We start from the raw sequence: 23,437 nt of genomic DNA on the forward strand, positions 1-23,437 counted from the left end.
TTTATGAGCTCAGTGAGGGTCTTTGCGTATGGGCTCTGCAAGGTGAAATCACTCAAGGAGCCATACTAATATTAAGAGAAAAGTGGCCCGAAATAATACATTTTGGTTTTTATGTTTATTTATAGAATTCAGAATGAAGGGGCTAAGAGAGCAAAATCGACAGCGTGGCCCAACGGTTTTAGTACAGAAATGATCTGTTCTGGGAACAAAAAAGCTGTCTCCCTTGTATCATTCAGTGTGAATCGGTGTCAAGTATTTATAGAGTGAGAAGCAGTAGAAAATGTCCCCATAATCAAGTTTTAGCAAATATCCAAATGAGGAACAATACACTGATATTTATGTAATGACATAAAAGTATGGCTGTGGACAGTGATTTGAAAATAGTGGCCCTCGGGCCCGGCTGGTGTGGCTCAGTGGTTGAGCATCGACCCATGCACCAAGAGGTCGCCGGTTCGATTCCCGGTCAGGGCACATGCCCAGGATGTGGGCCAAATCCCCAGTGGGGGGCATGCAGGAGGCAGCCAATCGATGTTCTCTCTCATCGATGTTTCTCTCTCCCTTTTTCTTTCTCTCTCTCTCTAATATCAATAAAGAAAAAGAAAAGAAAAAAAAAAAAATAGTGGCCCTTGGATGACTTTTGTCTGATTGACAGTCATGGGTGTACAAATACCTCTTTGAGTCCTTGCTTTCACTTTTTTGGGGTATATACCCAGAAGTGGAATGCTGGAACATATATTAATTCTATGTTTAAGGTTTTTGAGGCATTATGCTGTTTTTCATAACAACTACACCACAGTAGAAATTTTACATTTCTACTCCACTGACATTGCACAAGGATTCCAATTTCTCTTGCTCCTCACTAGCACTTTAGTTTTTAAATAGTGACCGTCCTCAAGGGTGGCAGGTGGCTTTGATTTGCATTTTCCTAACAATTAATGCCGTTGAGTATAATTTCTTTTTTAAAAGTTTGCCAATGCAAGACACAGCCTTTTGAATTGCCATTGAAAAAAGTTTCCTGGAAAGTCAAAATATCTAGATTCTAACCATGTATCTATCCTGATTAGCCATTTGACCTTCAGCTCCATTTAACAAATGTTAATTAGGCCTCTGCCAAGAGCTGATTACTGCGCTGGGTGCCACAGAGAACAGAAATACAAACCACACACTTTTTATTCCCGTCTCTTGTTGAGTTTTCTTGTCTCTGAAAGTAAAAAAACAAAAAGCTTAAATCTCTTCTAATTCTAAAGTTTTAAACCAGTAATCTAAGCTTGTAAGTGTAATCCAGAGTCTCTTCAGACTAGGTAGGATTGCCTACCATCACAATAAGACATGAAAACTATTATGTCCAGGGGAAAAGGCAACTGTGGGATTTTTTTGAGGGGGTCTGTCATTCAAATATAAATCCTATAGGTTTACAACTTCTATTTAGGTCAAACTCATAAATTAAAACTATCTTAATCAAATTGTACTATTTATTTTATGTTCACCAACATAAAATTACAGACCATCTCTCTCCTCTTCACAGCGAAGCTTCTTAAAAGGGTGTCTCTTGTTATGTCCTGTTTTCCTGCATCCCCAGCTCCCTGCATTCTGGCTTCTGTATCCCCAAAGTCTCTACTGCCCTCCCAATACTCAAACACAATGGATGTGCCTCAGCCTTTCTCGGCCAACTTCTCTGGAGTATTTGAAATGAATGCTCCCTCTTTGAAATTTCTTCCTCTCAGCTTTCTTGATCTGACCCCCTCTTCCTCTCTGGCTCTCCTGCTTCCCAGCTGGGAACCTTAGACATCTGCCTTTGCCTCACCCTACCCTCCCAACACACATTATCACTGGATCACACAATTCCTCTTCTCGATCAGTCTCCTCATCTCCATTCTGATTGCTATTTCCTTGGACCATGATAGGTTGATGCATCTTGTGTGTGACCCATTAGGGCCTCATTCATAACACCTCAGAGATCACACTGTTGTATTGGGATTGCTTTGTTATCTCTCCCCTATGAACTTTGACTTCCTCAGAAGAATGAATGTTGCATATTTTATCCCTTGAACTATTGCCTAGGGAAAAAATATCATGCCTTCATTAGCATTTATGAGATTTTTTAACCCCTAAAAACATGAGCAGTACGAAAGTTCCTTGACTTTCCGTGTCACAGATCTAGTTCAGTTGCACTATTTGTACACGTGTGACCATTAATAGCAAAGGATGGAAAATGAAAGTTTTCTCAGCAGCTTAAAAAAAAAATCACTGGTAGGTTGAAATCAACATCTGCTTTGAACGTGTTTCTTTATGGTCCAAAGGACACTGTTTACTTTCACCTTCAGTGACTGAAGTTTCGAACTGTATGAATTAAGGTTGCACATGTGTGCGCAGGATGGAGCAGTGGTGGGTAGCACGATGGAAAGTTTTAGCTATTTCTGTGGCAAGTCACTGGCAACACATGCTTCTAATTGCTCCTGGGTCTCACTGGTACTTCTTCCATGGGCCATTTCAATCCTGTTACTTCGTTTTGTTGTTGTTGTTAATCCTCACCCAAGGATACTTTTCCGTTGATTTTTATTTATTTAATTTTTTTTTCTTCAGTGGTTTTAGAGAGAGAAGATGGTAGAGAGAGAGAGAGAGATAGAAACATTGATGAGAGAGAACATCAGTTGACTACCTCCTGCATGCCCCTCACTGGGGATTGGGCCCACAACCTGGGCATGTGCCCTGACCAGGAATCGAACTGATGATCTCTTGGTGCATGGGTCAATGCTCAACCACTGAGCCACACTGGCTGGGCTCCATTGATTTTTAGGTAGAGTGGAAGAGGGTGGGAGGGAAAGAGAGAGAAACATCAGTGTGAGAGAGGCACATCCTCAAGGCCCAGGCACCACCCAGACCAGGGCCAGGGATTGAACTGCATGCAACCCAGGTACCTGCCCATGACTGGGAATCGAACCCATGACCCTTCAGTCTGCAGGCTGATGCTCTAACCACTGAGCAAAACTGGCCAGGGTACAAATTAAAGAGCCTTTGATCCTTGTCTCTTAGCTGGTCTTTCTCTCCCATCTTGCTCTGTGTGGCGGACACTCTCCACAGCAGCCAATGTGGTCCATAAAATATGCACCAAATCAGACCCGACCTCTGACCAACATTCACCTCCCCATTCCTGCTGCTGCCACAACGTCTTAGCTCCCTGAAAATAAAACCTCAAGTCTCTGCTGGTCCCAACTCCCTCCCTGACCTCATCTCCTCCTACTGCCCACTAGATCATTGACCTCTTTGCTCTGCCCAGGTGCAGGGAGCATGCTCTGGCTGAGGGGCTTTGCATGGATTCTCCCCTCTGTCTGGAATCCTCTTTCCCAAATAGCTAGTATTTCCCGCTTCTTGTCCCTTCTCATCGGGCACCTCTTCCTCTGTGCCATGGTTCTGTCTCCCTCTCCACACATATATGTCCCCTCTGGAACACAAGCCTCAAGAGAGCACGTTCCCTGTCTGACTTGGCTGCTGAATGGATAAATATATCAGAGGTCAAGTCAGGCGTGGAAGGTGATCTTGGGAGTTCATTCAAAAGAGGAACTTGCAGTTTGTGATAAGTTGGGCCCAACTCCACCTCATCTCCCATACACGTTGCCTCTGCAACAGTGGGTAGAATAACTACGATGACCTGGGAGTACCAGAAAGAAAAGACCTTTTGTTCCTGGAAACATTGCCATTTAAAGAATATTTACGGTCATTTCTGCAGACTGACCTTTCCTTATGTTCCCATCTCCTGAGCGTTTGTATTCCCCGTGTGTTATTTATGATGTCACCGCTACATCTGGGCTTCCGTTCACCAGATAGATGGATTCATTCTAACGTGGCGAGTTTGGATTCCTGCTCTAATGATGAGTGATTCCTCTCTCAAAGGAGATGCAAATCTTTTCTTCCCTACCGTGGCCACATCACCTGGGTGCATAGAAAGTCATCTGTGTCTACTGTTGAAAATGCAAATGAAGTGAGTGGGCTGGAGGAAGCAGAGCATAATGCAGTTTGTAAATGTTAGAGTAAACTTGAGACAAATGAGATCATTTGTTGAAATTAATGCTTAATGAATTCCCCAAGAGAAACACCCTTTAGCGGAGGTGACAGCAGTATTTACCGAAAACCTTGCTTAAATCACACTTGCTTTTTTTTTTTTTTTGTAAACAAGCATCTTGCCTATTTCAGCTTGTCTGGTTGGTGTTATATTTGCTACCTGATACTTCTTTCTGAAAGAAGAGACACGGTTCTGAAAATAGCCATTGCCTGAAGGGGAAAAATGAGTTCTTTTCTTAGTATTGTGGGTTATTATTTTTTTTTCTTTTCAGCAGAGTCAAGGATTTCATTGTTCAGGGGCTTTCGAAATGTTCACCCCATCCCTTCCTCATAACACATCCCGTCACAGGCACACCCAGTGTGACTTTACATATTTACTTATAAATTATGCACATGTACCGTGGTACTGATATTACATATATTATTAAAGACACACAAAAATAGAAATGAAAAGGACACCTTAGATCTGTCTGAATGGAAGTTCCAGAATTTCCTGTGCACACTGCACGGTGTCCTGGGCCCTCCCTGGGGCATGCTTAGTCATTTCTGGGGACAGCATCCCCCGCCTAGTGCATAACATAGGTTTGCAGGATCTCAATAAAAGTGCGTCATGAATAGGTACCCATATTCTTCCCAGGGAGGCTGGAAGGAGAGTCATTGGCTAAAGGCCCCCAGATAAGCCCATTGAATGCTTCTTTCTCCATCTGCCCAGCATGGTGCTTGGTATGGCTTTAGGTCAGGGAGTAGAAGCTGATGTCTATTTCTGCTGCTGTTCTATGACTTCAGCGGTTACATAAATCTCACCCAGAATTTCAGAATTCAAACACTTCTGCAAATAGAATTTTTTTTTTTTAACGTATAACAAGCTCTGACTTGAACCCTTTGGTCTATTTGTCTCATTCAGCGTGACTCTTGATATGTTTGATGACCGGGAGCTGCTCCAAACACCGTTTGGGTGGTTATGTAATATGTCAATACTTCCTTTATAAATCTTCAGTTCTGAAGTGCAAAACACCCCCGGCCCAAGATTTTCACTTAAGGGAAGGCAGGCGGTGCTATTACTTCTGCATGGAAGCCTGGATCGCCCTGTGGCTCAAGTTCTGGCTAGAAGACCATTTTGTATAGGTTGCTACCTTCTGAGGGTCATGCTTACTCAAGTCTTTGCTATAGAAAAGAGTGTAGCCTGGATGATGTGGTTCAGTGGATGGAGCATTGTCCCAGGGACTGAGAGGTCCCGGTTCGATTCCCGGTCAGGGCACACGCCTGGGTTGCGGACTCCATCCCCAGTAGGGGGCGTGCAGGAGGCACCTGATCGATGTTTCTCTCTCTCTCTCTCCCAAAAATCAATAAAAACACATTTAAAAAAGGAAAGAGTGTGCCTGCCCTGCTTTGGTCAGTGGCACCAATATTGTCACTTCAGCCTTGACTGTGATTGGATAGAACGGTGGATAACTGTGGTCCAGTCCCTCTGCACCATAATGTCTTCCTCCCTGCAGGGTAATGGTACTTTCCAGGTTGCGTCCACGTGGTGAGGACCCTTCTGATCGAACCTGTGCTTTCTCTTTTCAAGTCCTCTCTTCCCCTTTGCCTAGGCACCAACTAGGTCATTCGTTTTATATCAGGAACATATATACTCATTTACTAGACTAGAAAATAAAATTCTTGCTTGACCGGTAGTCGTGTTTTTTGGGAATGAGTTCATGCCATGGTTGAAGACTAGTGATGAACTTAAGTGTTTACCACGATGCATAACTTTGGCTGGAGCATCCCGGTTCAACCAGTGTGGTCTGTGGGAGATTGCACCCCTTTGTTAGTAGAGAACCATATTTATTTTGGGGGTTTTCAAAAACATTATAACTTCTTATCTATGTCAGTTAACCACATTAGATGGATATTTAATTCCTTTGGGGAAATGAAATCATAATTTTATTTTCTTCCTCTCTAATCACTGTCATTATCTTTTTTCTCCCCAGCAATATAATCTGTATTCTTTTATTCAGAGTAATTTAGCTTATTTTAAAAGATGGAAAATAAATTATACTTAAAGGGCATTTAGTTGAGGTCACATAAGTATTATAGTCTTAATAAGTACAAATAAGTAAAACTTTATAGTATTCTTATTGTAAAATTATCATTAAAACATTATTTTATAATACCCTTTACTATGTATAACATTTCCTGACAGAGCTTCATTTGAAAAGAATTGTTTGAATATTGCAGTTTTTAAAAAAATAATCGTTCTTTATTGATCTTAGAGAGAAAGGGAGAGGGAGAGAAATAGAAACATTGATTGGCTACCTCCTGCATGCCCCCCACTGAGGATCAGGCCCATAAATTGGGCATGTGCCCTGCCCAGGAATCGAACTGTTGACCTCTTGGTGCATGGGTCGACGCTCAACCACTGAGCCACAACGGCCAGGCGAAAATTGCAATTTTAAAATGTGCTTCTCGTGTGTGTGACTTTATTATGCATCACTAACAGAACACAGGTGCACACAAACACACACACACACCCCGTCTGTTTTTTAGCAACTTAAAACATAAACTGTTACTTTTGGGAGATGACTAGGTATATGAACTGGGCATATAATTTCTCTATGGAAAAAAATCTAGATTATTAGTTCTTCTTTGTAGGACCAAGTGGACTCCTGACTTAAGTCTTTGTGACCACAGCCTGTTGACGAAGCAGGGCAGATGAATTATGCACTTGAATTTCTGGCTCAAGTTTTATTTAAGGCAAACTTTGGCACATAAGCCCAGAAATGTAAGCAATTCAGTTATCCGTATTCAACTTTTCTTTTTCTTTTTCTTAAGGATTTTATTATGCACCACCAACACAACAAAACTCTCCCAAAAAGGTTAAGGAAAAGAATTAAGGGGAGAAATTTCTCAAGTATGAAAAGGTGAAGATGAGGTGATGTTAAAACAAACTCTGAGTTTAGGGAGAAATGAACTCTCAGTTTGGCCCTGAGCTCCAACCAGTCCCAAAAAAGAAAGGCTTGATTCTCATTATCTTTTAGATAAAAGCAATTGCTTAGAAAGTATATTTAGAACTGAGTCATTTTTTTTTTTTTTCTTGTTTCTTCATAGGATACCTGATGTTCAGATGCCTGTTAGGCTGATCTGTAATTTGTTTGTGTGTATGTCATTCAACCGGGAACCTTGGAGGGTATACATTGTCTCACTGAACCTCAGATCCGCAGGTCTAGCCACCAGGCACTCACTCCGCTGGGACTTCCTTGCTTCTGACGACGTTTTTGCCAAACACTTGTCTCTACAAGAGCTGTGTGTTTGCTGTTTCTCTGATTTCATCAGGGGTCACATACCCATAACTCTAAGTGCAGACAAAGGCATTGGGTGTTTCATAACGACCGTAAAAAGCGTTGGACAGCCAGACAAAGGAACCAAGAACAGTGTGGCTTATATAAGAGGCACGTGAACTTGAGGGGACGTTGTGATTGGGTTCCCTCCTGGCCCTGCTCCATCACACTGGCCTCTTTGCTGTTTCTCAGCATCCCTGAGAGATCTGCCCCACTCCGGATCTCGGGTACTTCCTCTTCTGGGTGGAAGGTGCTTCCCCTACACACATCCACTTGGCTTCTCCCTCCTTCCTTCCATCCTCTGCTCACCTTATCTAAGGGGCTTTTTTGATGCGTGATAGAAAAATCCAGCCTGGCTCTCTACAGCTCTTGCCATTCCCCTACCACCACCCAACATATTAAATACTTTTTTTTTTGCTTATATTTTGTCCCTTCCAAGTGATTCTTCCATCAGTTTTAATTGAGAAAAGCATGACTCTTTTATTTTTGTAAGAGACTGCCTTAGGGTATCGTGATGTGATTATCGTCGAGTATATGTTTGGAAACTGGTTACAAATCTCTAGAGGTCAGCAATAAAATTATCTATAGCATTGTTAGAATCACTGCGTTTTCCAATCTGCTCGCAGGAGGTGCGTTTTCTTTGGCTGGTTAGTAGGTGTTTGCTGTGTCTGTTGACATGGGTATGGGCGTGGAAATGCTTCAAAAGGTTATTTTCTAAAAGGGAACCTCTGGCTTGGTGTTTTGGAAGTAGAGGCATGCTAAATGGTGTGAGATGTTTATTTAGAAGATAGGTATTTGTATGTAACATTTCCTCTGCGCTTTTGACAGGGGAAACCATGTCTCTGAAAGATTTTGCTTTGTGCATATCAGAGATACACCGAATTTGCTGTACACACTCTGTAGGTTACAACAGAAACTGCGCAGGGAGATGTATATAAAGTTTTCTTTGTTCTAAATGAATGTGTGTCTTTAACCTTTTCACATTTTAATAACCTAAGACCCAGCTGCAGTTAGATTTTTACTGGAAGCTCACCTCTTCCCCTCACACTACCCCTCTGCACATGAAGTCCTAAAGATACTTCAGATATTCTATTTCTGCAGGGAATTCCCGGCCAAGAAAGCCTTTCAGTGTGCCCATAATGCAGGAACTGGTTAAGCGCTCTGTGTGTGTGGCTTACTGTAGGACCATTAAGCGCAATTATACGAAGAAGTGAATTACCTTCTCTTCCTCTTGGTATGTGTTGGTGGAACTGTTTATTGTACAGTGCGTGGTTTGCAAAGCCTGGGTCCATAGTTGCATGGCTGAGGGTGCATATTCGCATAAAGGAATCAAGAAAATGTGTGTGTGTTTGTGTGTGCTGGCAAGTGATGGGAGCAACTGAGTCAAGTCATTATTGATTGAGCACTGTCGTCCAGGAGGCCTGCACCTTCAGCATTCAGAGGATGGCATTTATCTGACTCTAACCGTGATCAAATCCCCACAGTGTGACCAACCGAAGTCTCTTTTCTCCTCCAGCCCGTTGTTTGTAAGTCAGCTGATCAGTTTTCTCCATTTCTTTCTCTCCCCCTCCCTTCTGGGCCTATTTCAGTCAGGTTTTCTACCCCTGAATGCCACCAAAACAAATCATACCAGGATCACCAATAATCTCTGTTGCACCACGTCAGCCGGCTCAGGACTGGTGGCTACTACCTTGCCAAGCTTGTGATATTCTTGACCACTTCCTCTACACAACGCCCTTCCTTTGTCTCTTCTCTGTTTTGAGTTTTATTTGTCTTTAGGTGACACGGAACTTTCCCCACCCCCTTTTCTTGATTCTTCTCGTTGTTGGTTTTTACTCTCTTTCACAAGTTTATCTTACTCAAACAGGCTGTTAGGTGCTGAAGTTCCTCAAAGCCCAGTCCTGTCTTTTCCGTCTTACACCCTCCACCGCATTTCCATGCCTCCCATTATCATCTGAATGTCAGTCTCTCCAAAGTCTATCTCTAGACCTGACCCCTCTCCTAGCTCCATAGCATGTGCCCAGCCGCCAACTTGGCTTCTCCACTTGAACTTCTCAAACACAGAGGAGCCAGCACCGAGCTCAGAATATCCCTTGGAATCCGCGCTTCTGAGTGAATGAATGGCCCTGTGCTCTTCAGTTGGGGGGGCTCCACCCTGCTACTTCCCACTTCACTCTCTTTATTGAGTACTGTCAACTCAGCATCATTGCTATTGCTCAGCACCCGTCCTCTTTACTGATGCAACAAGAAGGAGGCAGAAGGACATAGGTTGAATCAATACAGTCAATCAGTTTCAACTAATTGGCATACGTGGAACCCAGCAAGTGCAGAATTAAGCGTTAAGCGATGCAGTAAAGACAGCCTCCGCCTGCAAAGGAATGAAAACGAAGCGATCTAATCCCTAATCCTTAGGAATTAAGCTGGAAGTCAAAACACAAAGATAACTCTAAAATCCCACGTTTTCGAGATAAAGCACTACTAAAAAATCCTGTGTGTCTAGATGAACTCAAAAGGGAACTTAGGAAATATTTTTTATAGAAAATATTTTTAATGGACCTATGAAAAATTGTAGGATGCAGCAAACTCAGTGCTAATAGGGAAATTTCAGGCATTAAATTCATAAATGAGAAAATAATATGGTCTTAAAATCAATACCTCATTTTCCATGTGAGGAATTTTTTGAAAGAATAGCAAATCAAACTCCAAGGGAGTAGAAAGAAGGAAATAGTAAAAATAACAACATACATCAATAAATAAAATCAACAAAGGGAAAGTGAGTTTTAGAAAAGATTCATAAACTAATAAGCTCTTTGTAAGACTAATCAGGGAAACAAGAGATAAAGAATATTACCAATATACTGTTACATATTTAATTGGAGGCCCTGGTCAGTAAAGAAAGAAAAAATCGAGGTGTTTTGGAAAAGATGAAACAAAACTGTCCTTATATGAAGATAATTTAGAAGTCTACAATGAAAATAAAAATCAGTTATAATTTAGAGACATATATTAGAGTTAATAAATGAACCCAGCAAGATGATTTGAATTATAATTCATGTACAGAAAGTAAGTTGTTTTTCTGTATACTAGAAATTCACAATGAAAATATAAAACATTAATAACTATGAAACTGTGAGGTACCTAGGAATTGGTTTAGCAAAATAGGCAAGATGGCTATTATGAAAATTAAAAAATATAACTCATGGTTATTGAGGACTGTTAAAAGTTCTATAGATACCAAATGATTCAGTGATCATGCTCCTTGGTATTTACCCAAATGAGCTGAAAACTTATGTCTGCATGAAAACCTGCACAAGGATGTTTACAGAAGCTTTATCACATTCACTAACAATTGGAAGCAACCAAGATTTCCTTCAACAGGTGAATGGAGACATAATAAGCTATGGTATATCCATATAATGGAAGAATATTCAGCAATAAAAATTGTATTTTATATGGAACTGATCTGGAGAGACTTCTTCATGAAAGATAGTCTCCCTTAGCCCAGCTGGTGTGGCTCAGTGGTTGAGCATCAACCCATGCACCAAGAGGTCACTGGTTTGATTCCTGGTCAAGGCACATGTCCACCCCCAGTGGGGGGCATGCAGGAGGCAGCTAATCGATGTTCTTTCTCATCGATGTTTTTCTCTCTCTCTGGAATCGATAAAGAAAAAAAATTTAAGAAAGCTTAAAAAGAAAAAAAGTAAAGATAGTCTTCCTTAGCTAAGGGTAGGGGTGTAGAGAGTCTTTTCTAAGCTCTATCAGAATGCTCAACAATCCTACAGAATTTCATTTGTCTTCATCTTTCACCATAAGATAAGCATACGCCATCAGATTTTTACTTTTACTGAATTTAGTTTAGACTTTTTTTGTCTCCCTCCTTTCAACAGAAGGCAATGTGAAATTATCTTTCTACTGGTGAGAGAAACAAAAAAAAATCTTGATGGTTAACAAAAAGATATCTCAGTAATGGCACATTCTAGCCAGTAATAACTACTTGCTGTCACATTAATTGCTATTTGGATCGTGAAAACAAGGCCTTTCATCACATCTGCATTAGGGGAGAACATTGAGAAGCACCATGAGTCCGTGTCACTGAAGAATTCGAATTCACACGATCACTTACGCTGTAGTTATTTTCCAAGCTCCTCCCTTTCTTGTGTTTCTCGTTCAGATGGTGGTTGTGGTCTAGATTCAATCAGAAAGTTTGGGCTGGCATTTAAAAGGTTTGTTCTTCTTCCATTTGGTCTATTGCTAGCAGCCAGCTAGGGAGGGTGTCTGGGTTAAAACCACAGCAATTGAAACTTCCATTAGGCTCCTTGGCTTGGGCTGCTCCCTGAAAAGCCCTTGTTCTGCCCTTAGTGGTTTGAAGAAGCAGAAGGCTCTCCTTCAATAAATGAAAGCCACTTAGTATTGGTTGCTTGTTTTAGAGAGATTCTGCTTCTGCTGCTGATGGGTGTGGAGATCAGCAAACCTTGTACAGTGTTGGTGCGAATATACGTTGGTATAGTTATTATGGAAAACAGTAATGAGTTTCCGTAAAATATTTAAAAAGGAGACCTACCATATAATTCAGCTGTCTCATTTCTGGGTATATATCCAAAGGAAATGAAATCAGTATCTCAAAGGGATATGTGCACTCCCTTGGTCATTGCAACTTTATTCACAGTAGCCAAGACACAGAAACAACCTGGGAGCCCACTGACAGATGGATGGATAAAGAAAATGTGGATCATATACAGAGTGGGAAAAGTAGGTTTACAGTTGTTCGTACAGAACATACTACGATAATTAATAATAACACAAGAATAAACCGTGGTTTTTTTTGTTCTCGTGACTGTAAACCTCCTTTTTCCCACCCCTGCATATACAGTGGAATATTATTTACCCATGAAAAGACAGAAGTGTTTCCATTTGCAGCAGCAGGGGAACCTGGAGGACATTACACTGAGCGAAATAAGCCAGAAACAGAAAGCACTCTTAAGTTTCATTATTGCTCTAACTTTTCTATAACTTCTTTAACGAAAAATAACCTTTAAAAATTCCATTCTTTAAGCTTTTCCTAATATTTATAGATGTCACCCATGAAATGTTTCGATCTTGATCACTTCCTGGAACGTGCACAGTTTTTGAGTCATGCTGCCCACTTTCCTGGGCTCTGACGCCACAGAGAAGTTTCATGTTCTCTCTCCTTATGTTCTGCTTCCTAGGAGTCGCTGAAAGGTTCAGAGGAGACGGTCTCTTTCACGGAGGGACGTCCAGGGTCTTCATGCAGCCATGGATCTGGATAAACCATCTGTCTGGGGCACGTTTAAACAGCGGACCAAGCCTTTGTTACTCAACCTGAGCAAGAAGAAGGTGAAAAAGAACCCAAACAAACCCCTAGACGCAAGGGAAAGGCATCATCTGGATCGGCGCCTCAGCCTCTCTGTCCCTGACCTCCTGGAGGCCGAGGACTTTGTCCCTGAGGGTGGTCCATACTCCGGGGCCCAGGCGTCCTACACCTCCGTGCCCAGCAGCCTGTCCACTGCAGGCATCATTCCCAAGAGCAGCAGCAGCTCCTTGAAGCAGTCTGAAGAAGAGCTGGACTGGAGCCAGGAGGAAGCAGGTCATCTCCACGTGGAAACAGACTCGGAGGAGACCTTCGCCTTTCCGGCCGAGGGCAGGAGGGCTTCCAGCAATGGCTTCTTCGATCTGCAGAAGACCACCCTGGGGGACGATGCTCTGGAAGAGCCAGAGGTGAGGCCCGGGCCGGCACTGCCCTGTCGCTTTCTCCTTTTGAATTGCACTGAGTGCCCTTGGAAAATTTGATTAGGAGTTATTTTCGTGGTTAGCCTGGAGGGAGACGATGTCATTTGCAAGACTTTAAATGAAGGGAATATTGATTGTACCAAGTGTTCTCATCAGTGTTAGGGTTGACCTCTCTGTATTTTGAAACAATTACAAAAACCCTTTGCCAGGACACTTTAAGGCGTTGAAAGCCCTACGGGATGACTTTTCCTGTTTCCGTCTCCTGGCAAAGAAAGTGAGAGCATACGTTTCCCTCTAAATGTGCTTACGTGTGTGTCTGTGTCTCTTCTTCTCTCTCTCTACACCGCTGCCCAGTCCTACTGCTGACAAAATGTGTATATTGCTGGTCCTAAGAAATGTAGGTGTGAATGTTTCCCCTTGACTCCAAAGGGTTTGAACTTCCTTCTTTTTCATACATGTGTATGCGTGTGTCTGCGCTTACCTGTGGGTGACTTCACTTGCATTTTCTAAAATAAATAAATACTGCCCGGCTGGCATGGCACAGTGGATGGAGCATTGTCCCATGGACTGAGAGGTCCCAGTGTGATTCCCAGTCAGGGCACATGCCCGGTGTGCGGGCTTGATCCCCAGTAGGGGGCGTGTAGGAGGCAGCAAATCGATGTCTCTCTCTCACATCTATATTTCTCTCTCTCTCTCCCTCTCTAAAAAATCAGTAAAAACATTAAAAAAAAATACTAAAGGATATAAATTGTTATCAATTTTAGTATTTGAATAAGATAGAACAGCCAGATATAATTATGAGATAAATCTTATATTTCTCAGAAGTTTAATTTAAATATAATTACCAGATTATTAAGTCATGATTTGATCATCTACTTAATCAGATTAATTTTCCCCCCTTCATGGCATGAAGTAGGTTGCACTGTTGGGGAAAGGGGTTAATTTTTCTCTATTCTAGTTTAGTGTGATAATGGCATAGAAATCTGGTTATTCAACTGGGATTTTTGGTTTTGCTTTTGGAGCCAAAGCCTGTTAATTATGTCATGTATTTCAGTTTAATTGGGGAATGGCATTGTGGATATTCAGAGGCTGTTGTGGTCCGATTCTTCTGGAAACATTACTATATTAAGACAACACTACCCATTATGTGATTTTACTTAACTTTTTTATTTTTAATCCTCAACCGAGGACACTTTTTTTTTTTTTGTATTTATCTTCAGATAGAGCTGGAGGGATAGAGGGAGGAAGAGAAAGAGAGAGAAAAAACATCAAGTGGTCACCACCCACATGACCCCAACTGGGGCCGGGGACAAACTGCAACCGAGGTACATGTCCCTAGTGGGAACCGAACCCAGGTCTCTCTGGTCCTCTGGTCCATGGGACTCTAACTGCTGAGCCAAACAGGCCAGGGCAACTCTTTTTTTTCCCATTGCCATTAACATTTATGAAATCCTTTCGGTAACAGTTTTATGATTTTTACTATATTTATGAATTTGAAATCTGTTTCCACTAATCAAAATACAAATTGAGTGAATTATTAAACTGGTTTTGTCCAAAGGAGGTAACATGATGAATAATGGACCTGTGTTAATCTTCACTTAATAACTAACGAGAAAAAATGGGAGGGCTTCCTGGTTTTGATATACTAACCATCTCACATCAGAAGTCAGAGCTGGCGATCAACAGAAGACATTTATTTTTCTGTGTGCACTTTACCCTTTTAAAACAGGGATAACTATAGTTGTCGAATGGGCTTCTTATCATGGTCAATAACGAATGATGATGAATGGAAGGATGATTATCTCCCCATCGGCCATGTGATCTCAGCGTGGGGCATGTCCTTCCCTAATGTTTCATTTGGCAGTTGGAGTTTTAAACAACTAGCTTCTGTGGATGAGTTGAGTGGTTTAGAAAAGAACCCCACAGGGATATTTCTAGAAGCTGCTTGGCAACCACAGAGCTCCAGCGTGGCCACAGCCGCAGAATGACAAACCACAGAGCGGAGACTACCTGCAGCTCGAAAAACGAAACGAGTACGTCGATTGCTCCCCAAATCAATGACGTGTTCTTTGACTATTTTTGTTTTATCTCAGAAATCATGGTGTTACTGAGACGGGGTGGTGGCTGTATCCCCAGCTTCCTTGGAGGACCTGGCTCCTTTTTTTTTCTCTATCCCTCCCTCCTGTCCATCTGCTGAGCACCTACTCTGTGCTGATCCTGTCCCAGGCACTGAGAACACAGCCGTCAACAAAGCAGGCAGAAATCCACCTCCTCACGCACGGTGCAGGCTACACACGCATGCAGAGTGATCACTTCAGCGCGGAAAAACAGCGCGGAAAAGGAGCTGTCAGTTTGTAACAGGGGGGTCGGGAAAGGCTGTGTCTGAGATGATAACATCCAGGAAGGAACTACAGGGCAGAGGAGGCAAGCCGTGTGCCTGTCTGGGGACAAAGTATTTCTGAATGGCAGCACAGAGGGGTGGAGGCTACTGCGGAGGCAGGGATGTGCCTGGGGGTTCCAGGAAGGGCAAGAAGAGGAGCGGGTGAAGGGCAGTGGTACACAGGTGCCAGAATTCCTTCTGGGGTCACATCACGTAGGCTTCCTCATCCTGCCAGGAGACTCTGCTTGGATCCAAGGAAGCCTGTGGGCTCCATGCTGTTGCCCCCAGGCCGGGCAGGATGGTCCAAGGCCTGTAGGGGTGTTGCTATACCTGCCTTAGACACTAGAGGCAGCGTGCTCAGGCATGTGTGGAAGGGGAGCTAGCTCTGCTTGGGTCTTCATCAGCCACTTTTCTCTGTCAGGATAACAGCGTTGATGGGGAAGGGATGGTCCAAATTAAGGGAGGAACTTGGGTTGCTGAGTCTCTTCATTGAGTTTCTATTTTCCTCACTTCCCAAACACATCCACTGTCTTAATCATAAGGCAATAATGATCGTATCAATGATAATCGACTAGCAACACCAATGTAAGACCACTTACTGAGAGCTAATGTGTAGGGAACTCTGCTAAGTGCAACGTAAGTATTATCGCCTTTGACCACATCTATATGGTTTGCTCTATATGCAAAGAGCCTAGTATGGAGTCTGGCCCAGAGAAGATGCTCAGTAGATATCTTCAGAATGATTTAATTTTTCTCCTAACAACTGATAAAGGAAGTATCCCTTTTGCCCCTTTTAGAGATGTTCCCATGTCATGAACTTTAAGCACCATTTTTCAGGGACACAGAGCTAGGAAGTAGCAGATGGGATTCGAATCCAGGTCTTTCTGAGTCCAGAGCTGTCTGCTCCCCTATGGAGCTGCCTCTCAGCACATCAGACGAGGGGTCTGGTTAAGGAGTGTCCTGGTTTTGGGTACAGCTGTAGAACCCTGGGGAACTCCGGTGAGGGGCTAATCTTCTTGCTTTCCTTGGGCAACCATCTCACCTCTTAGCTCTGGCTTCTTGATTTGTAAATTGACAACACTAATGGCAGCCCATGGACCCCTTCCAAGAAGTTAATAGGAGCGCGTATTTGTAAATGTCAAGAGGGCCATTATTTTTTTTTTAAGTATCTACTGCTAACAAGCATGAAAAAAAAAAGTATAAACGTTTGTGGATAAATATTACCAAATATGGGAAGAAAGGTTTATTATACCAGGTGTTGGAAAACTTTTTCTTAAAGGGCCAGGTAACAAATATCTCCAGCTTTGCCATAAAAACTCTCAGTTGCAACTATGGAACCTGGAGTTGTGGCATAAAGTCAGCCATAGACCATATGTAAACAAATGGGGGAGGGGAGGCTGAATTTTACCTATGAAAACAAGTGTTGGGCTGTAATTTGCTGACCACTGTTTAATACCATCACATGACTGAGTAGGGTATACTCACACACATGCATGCCCATGCACACAGGCATGACATATTTTGTATATTAGATAGCATTCTAGGGTAATCACTGTTAGAGAACAATCTTGGGGGTAGGGGAAAATTAAACATGTAGACCTTGATTGCATGATCAATATCCTCCCAAAATGTTGCATAAAAATTGGGTATGAGCGTCCTGGCTGGTTTTGCACAGTGGTTAGAGCGTCGGCCCTTGGACCAGAGTCATGGGCTTGATTCTGCTCAAGGGCACATACCTCAGTTATGGTTTGTCCTCAGCCCTGGTCGGGATGTGCGGGAGGCAACCAGTTGATGTTTCTCTCATTCTCTCCCTCCCACTTTATCTGAAGATAAATGGAAAAATATCCTCAAGTGAGAATTAAAAAACAAACCAACCAACAAAAAACCACCCAGAAACAAGAAAACTGGGAATTAACAGACTGGCTATTATCAGCCATCTGGTAGACCTGACTTTTTCTGGAGACATTCCAATTTTGACCCCTGATTGCTGTGTGGGTTGTTTTGATTCTGTCTGTCTGTCCAGGTTCTGCAGGACGTCTGTGTAGGCCTCCAATTCCCTTTGCTCATTTTGTTACTCCCTTTGCCCTAGAGATATTTATGTTTGTGATACAAAGTATTCATATTCTCAATAACCTGTGGGTTAAGTAATTAAGTAAATATATACTATGTATCATTTGCTATAGTTCTATACTTTAATAGAGTACTTTTCAAAGACTAAGTAAGTGATCTTCTCAGCCAACTTTTTACTGTTTTTCAGCTTTCCTAGTTGTGGGTTTGTTTCCTTTCACTGAAGTATAAACAGCCAGTAATGAGTTCGATAGTTTATCAGTTGGCTTCCTGTGTGTACTTCATTGTGAGATCCTTCAGCCACGTGGGTGGTGATATTTGTACAAGATCACATTTAGCGTACACAAAAGGAAAACATTTATTCCCGTCATTGTCTAGCTTTTAAGATCCTTGGTGACTAGAGGAGAATTTCTTTTTAAAATAATCAACCCACTCATTCTAATATTTCTCCATATCCTGTTGAATTTTAATTTGCATTCTTGCAGATAGGGTATTCTCATCAAAAGAGAATGCAAAGTATGTTTTAGCTTCCATGACTGTCCATTTGGCAAGGTAGGAAGGAAATACCAATGCAAATTCACTATCATTAAACACACACGCAACCCACTTACCTGGAAGGCAGTGACAAGAGTCGTGTGAGAAGTGACTAACCTCATGCTAATTCTCACACCAACATGTTAATGTTGTATATCTGAATAGAATTAGTTTGCCATAGCAAGACTTTTTTGTAGCATTGATAATATTCAAAATTATTTGTCTTCCCCTGAGTATGTCTTTGGAAACAATTTGTTTGAAATTAAAACCAATGCTTAAAGGATAGGTAAACTACGACACACCCATCCAATGGACTACTACTAAGGCAATAAAAAGGAATGGACTATTTATGCAGAAGACGCCTCGGATGGATTTCAAGGGCATTGTGCTGAGTGACACTTTTCAGTGTATGAATCTATTTATATGTTGCTTTGGAAAGGCTGAAACTGTTCTGTTGATAACAGATCACTGGTCACCACGGGTCATGGGTTGGGATGGAGAACTGACCACAGTGAGATAGCACAGAGGAGTTTCTTTGGGTTGATAGAACTGTTCTGTGTCATGACTCAGCGTGCTTGATTATGCTTATTGAGAATGAAACCAGGCAACAAATGGGTCTGGGCTACCTGTCACCACGTGAGCCAATTAAATAGAGACAGGGCTGAATCGTATGAGTGTTTATTCCAGTATTGCTGGCAGTATGGAAGACAAGTGGATCATCCTATAAAATCTGCCCCCACCCCCTGCCGGCTGCTTTCATTTATTATTTTTAAATATATGTTTTTATTGATTTTTTTTTTTAGAGACAGGGGAAGGGAAACAGAAACATTGATGTGAGAGAGAAACATTGATCGGCTGCCTCCTGCATGCCCCCTACTGGGGATGGAGCCCGAAACCGGGGGATGTGCCCTGACCTGGAATGAAACTGGGACCTCTCAGTCCATGGGATGATGCTCAATCCACTGAGCCACGCCGGCTATACTGCCAGCTGCTTTGAAAGGGTAGAGAAACAATGGCCACGTGAGAAAGGGCAGTTAGGCAAGAAGGAAAACACAAACGGGTAAAGGGTTACAGGCAAGAGGGAGGAACGTCGGTGGGGGCTGCAGGGGCCGCTATCCAGTGAGTCACAGTCACGGGTCCAGTGTTCAGCGTTCTGATAGATAATCAGGTCGTTAATCTTTGTGATGTCTGGTACACCACTGTGACTAGTTTTCTATTCTATATTCTCTCCCGCCCCTTTCAAGATTAAAAAACAAAGCAACAACAACAAAAAAACTTCTAATGATAGTGAGCTACCAGGGTTTCCCCTGGTATTATTTATTAATATTACCATTAATATTATGTATGAATATTAATTGCCCCCAAACTCCCTTTTTAATGAAACCTCACTCATGTAGTTACCAGGTTTACAAGGAAGGTGGAAATAATGCAGTTTTGCCTCTGTGGGGGGTACCTGGGCTCTATGCAGAGAGGAGGGGATATTCATTTATGGGGGCCCCCCCGCTGCAGCCCAGTCCTCCTGTGCCTGGGTGACATTTTCGTTCTTTATGATGACCGCTTCCCTTCCTTGATGTGTATATATAGCTTGTGACAGTTACAGTGGCTATGGGAACCATAACTTTAAGTTCTGTGACTTTTCTGTGAGTAAAACCAGCCATCATGTTATTCTGAATTAATGTCATTCTTCATATTTAATTTCCATGTTGTCGTAAGTGGAAGACTTACTGCGTGTTTGAGGAAAAGCTCTGCATTTGTTTTTGATAGCATGAAAGTGGTGGTGGGGTGTGGACTCATCTTGCCACTTCATTAACGTTATCAAGTGCGGTGAGGCTAACTTAGGGGAGAGTCGATGGTGGGAAGTCTGAGGGGTGAGGCTTTTTCTTTTAAGCATATCTACTTTATCTGATGATAGAAGATACCCAGCCACTGCGACCCTTGGCTAATAACCATGCACTTTATTTTTTATGTATCCTCACCCGAGGATATTTTTGCATTTATCTTCAGATGGAGCGTGAGGGAGAGGGAGGAAGAGAGAGAGAAAGAAACATTGATGTGAGAGAGACCCATCGAGGGGTTGCCACCCACACAACCCCAACCGGGGCCGGGGACAAACTGCAACTGAGGTACATGCCAAACCCAGGCCTCTGGTCTGTGGGCTGATGCTCTAACCGTTGAGCCAAACTGGCCAGGGCAACCATACACTTTATTATTATTTTTTTCTTAAATATGTTTTTGTTGTTTTTTTTTTTTTTTTTAGAGAGAGGGGAAGAGAGTGAATTAGAAACATCAATGTGAGAGAGAAACATTGATTGATCGGCTGCCTCCTGCACGCCCCCTACTGGGGACCGAGCCTGCAACCTGGGCATGTGCCCTGACCGGGAATCGAACCGGGACCTCTCAGTTCATGGGACGATGCTCAATCCACTGAGCCACACTTGCTGGGCGTAACCATGCACTATAAACAGTAATTCTGATCTCAGCACTGGTAGTTTTGTGAAATTGCCTTCAGCTAGGATTGGTTAAGTCGAGCATTGGTTCATTCAATAAAACTGGAGACATTAATGGAGATGTTCTGGCTTCAGAGGACCAGACAGCATGTCATTGTCGGCTCTGTGCGTGGAGACCTGGTAGGGCTGGTTTGATTTTGAAAACTGGGCAGAAGAGGAATTACTAAGTTCCTGGGAATCCATAGTGTGTGGTAGCAAAGGCATGAGAACTCTTTGACATTGAATAAGGTTCCAGTTGTCATCATAAACAATCTTCAGACAGTCCTGTCCAGCTGGGGTGAGCGTCTTTTTTACATAGAACACAGACAGGAGACACGGAGCACCAGGGTCCCAGGATTGGGGTGTTCAGCAAAGGCCCTGCTGCCTCCTTTCCTGTCTGCTCTCAGGTCGAGCCCCACATCGGGAGTGAGGGATCTTTCCCTGGCTGGCCGGTGTGGCTCTTCCAGAGCCAGGATGCTCCCGTGACTCAAGTGGGGGCCCCTTCGGGAAAGGTCGGAGTGTCTGAACTCGCCTGTGACCTGTGTGAGTTCATCTGGACTAAACGAGATGTACTGGGGCATTAGACCCGGGGCTGGTGGAGGAAGAGGCAGATGTGAAGAACTGTGGTGCTTCTGTTCTTCCTGGTGAGGGTTGCGGAGGCTCCAAGCTGACTTGTGGCCGTTTCCGCCTGGTATAAACGAGGTAGACCAGAAAGCTTGCTTGTTTGCACCACCTCACCATGCCTCCTCGGGGCTGAGGAATTGCTCACCTGCTTGGGCACCTGGGTTCTACTGCCACCTGAGACCCAGGCGGGATCTCCGAATTGTGCCAGGACCTCCCTAATGGTCACTGTGGATGGAAGGAACAATGAGCACGTGTCTCTGGTCCTCACTTCTACCCCCAGTGGTTCACGACCATCTCAGCAACCTCTGCTGGCCTGCTTTGCATCTCTAATCTGCCCATTCCTTTGGAGTTACCCAGCCTTTGGAGGGGGAAATCTCTTGTTTTTTTTTATATAAGAAATCAGCCCTGGCTCACGAGAGAGAAACTGGAATAGAACCAAAATGCTGGGAGGCCGTTTGCTCATTTCCCCTCTGCTCCGCCCTTCTGTGCACGAGCCCTGACACATCCAGCCCAGAACCTCCCCCAAACTGCCCGCGCGCCCCTGGACCCTGCCTGTGTGCGGAGCAACGGGCAACAGTGATGTCTACGGGATCCCGTACTGACTGCTGAGTCATGTACGTTCCACTGCCCTGTGGAATCATTTCCTGAGCATCCGAGGAAGATTGAAATGAGGAAACACAGACACCCTTCATTCTGGGGCTGTTGGTCCAGAGCATGCCTTTCCCACTCATGTGGTTGTACAGGTTCTAGACCCACGAGGGTCTGGCTTGGGGAAGGTCTTTCAGATCCCATTTCGGAAATATTTTTCACCTGATTAATAAGCTTGGTTCTCTGGTTCCTGAGCTGCCATCTTTGGTCTGTGGTGGAGGAAGCCAGGCAGGACCTGGGAGGGTCGTGGTGCAATAGCCCTGTTGCTCCTGCTAAGCATCTGATGAACTAGGGGTGGGCCATTGGCCCAGCGAGAGCGCAGAGTCGGCCTTATCTACGCTCTGATCAGCGATGAAGGTGGACTCCACTGAGTCAGCCTTTTCAAGACTTGCTAGACACACAGGGAAACAGCCCTTGCACCTCAAACTGAACATGCAAATGACAGCCTCCCAGCAGGAACCAACTGGTGTAGGATTTCCTTGTAGGTTGATATTCTCTTGCTGTTTAAAAGCAGGGTTGTTTTTCTCTTTTCATTTACAGAAGCTCTGTGGACGTGACGATATCAATGCTTCTATGACATCCCAGCATTTTGAAGAACAATCGGTGAGTGACATTCCTTTCAAACAAATGAACGCTGAAAGTCAGTGTCGTAAGCATTTCTCATTACATGTCCAGACCTGTATTTCTTTGCCTCGTTTATTTCTAAAGAACAATCAGTTGTATTCACTTTATGAAGACAGGCCTTGCAAATTCTGGCTGGAGAAGATTAATTCGGTGTCTATTGATTTGTGAGCCTGGGATAGATTCTTCTAAAAATACAGCAAAGCTATGAAATCGAGTGAGATGGGACAGGAGACAAAGACATTTTGAAGTGCTTTGAAACATGGATGGGTAAACTTTCAAAAGAAGACTGTTGTCCAGCTGGTGTGGCTCAGTGGTTGAGTGTTGACCCATACACCAAGAGGTCGCTGGTTCAATTCCCGGTCAGGGCACATGCCCAGGTTGTGGGACCAATGCCCAGTGGGGGGCATGCAGGAGGCTGCCAGTCGATGTCCTCTCTCATCGATGTTTCTCTCTCTCTCTCCCTCTCCCTTCTTCTCTCTCTAAAATCAATAAAGAAAAACAAACAAAAGAAGACTGTTAGGTGACTTAAACACAGGATCGATGAACTTGAATGTCAAATAGGTGACCGATAAATTATTTCATCTGTCCTTTCCCCATGGAATGACAAACATTTAAATTAGTGCAAAGCTCAAGTTCGAAGCTTTACCTGGACCCATTTAGTAACTACTCAAAGTAGACGAGAATTGGACATTATGGCCTATAGGAGTTGATGCATTCCCAGAGGGGGGCGTGGACAGTTCTGTGGGGAGGTGAACCTGTGAGGGCGAGTGTAAGAGACACCATGGTGGGGGGCCAGGGGCTGACAGAAAAGCATGGAAAAAACAGGAGGGCACAGGACAGACAGAGTGCATCCCACATGGACACAGACCAGGGCCAATGTCGGATGGACATTCGGGCTCAGTAGGCTGTCAGCTGAGTGTTTGTGGACTGAACTGTTTTTCTTCTAC

At 43.4% G+C, this 23,437-nt stretch overlaps 1 protein-coding gene across 2 annotated transcripts in view; it reads left to right on the plus strand.

Moving 5' to 3' along the window:
• MCTP2 (multiple C2 and transmembrane domain containing 2) overlaps nucleotides 1-23,437 on the plus strand; it is a 160,775-nt gene that overhangs the window by 11,793 nt on the left and 125,545 nt on the right. Inside the window, exons 2-3 of one of the 2 annotated variants that reach the window (XM_036277870.1) lie at nucleotides 12,587-13,115; nucleotides 22,407-22,469. In XM_036277870.1, coding sequence (XP_036133763.1) covers nucleotides 12,654-13,115; nucleotides 22,407-22,469 — 525 coding nt within the window. In that variant the 5' untranslated portion in view covers nucleotides 12,587-12,653. The remainder of the gene's footprint in view (nucleotides 1-12,586; nucleotides 13,116-22,406; nucleotides 22,470-23,437) is intronic. The other variant, XM_036277872.1, reaches the window with a different exon arrangement.

The sequence above is a fragment of the Molossus molossus genome, unplaced genomic scaffold (assembly GCF_014108415.1).
Source record: "Molossus molossus isolate mMolMol1 unplaced genomic scaffold, mMolMol1.p scaffold_m16_p_24, whole genome shotgun sequence".
Lineage (NCBI taxonomy): Eukaryota > Metazoa > Chordata > Mammalia > Chiroptera > Molossidae > Molossus > Molossus molossus.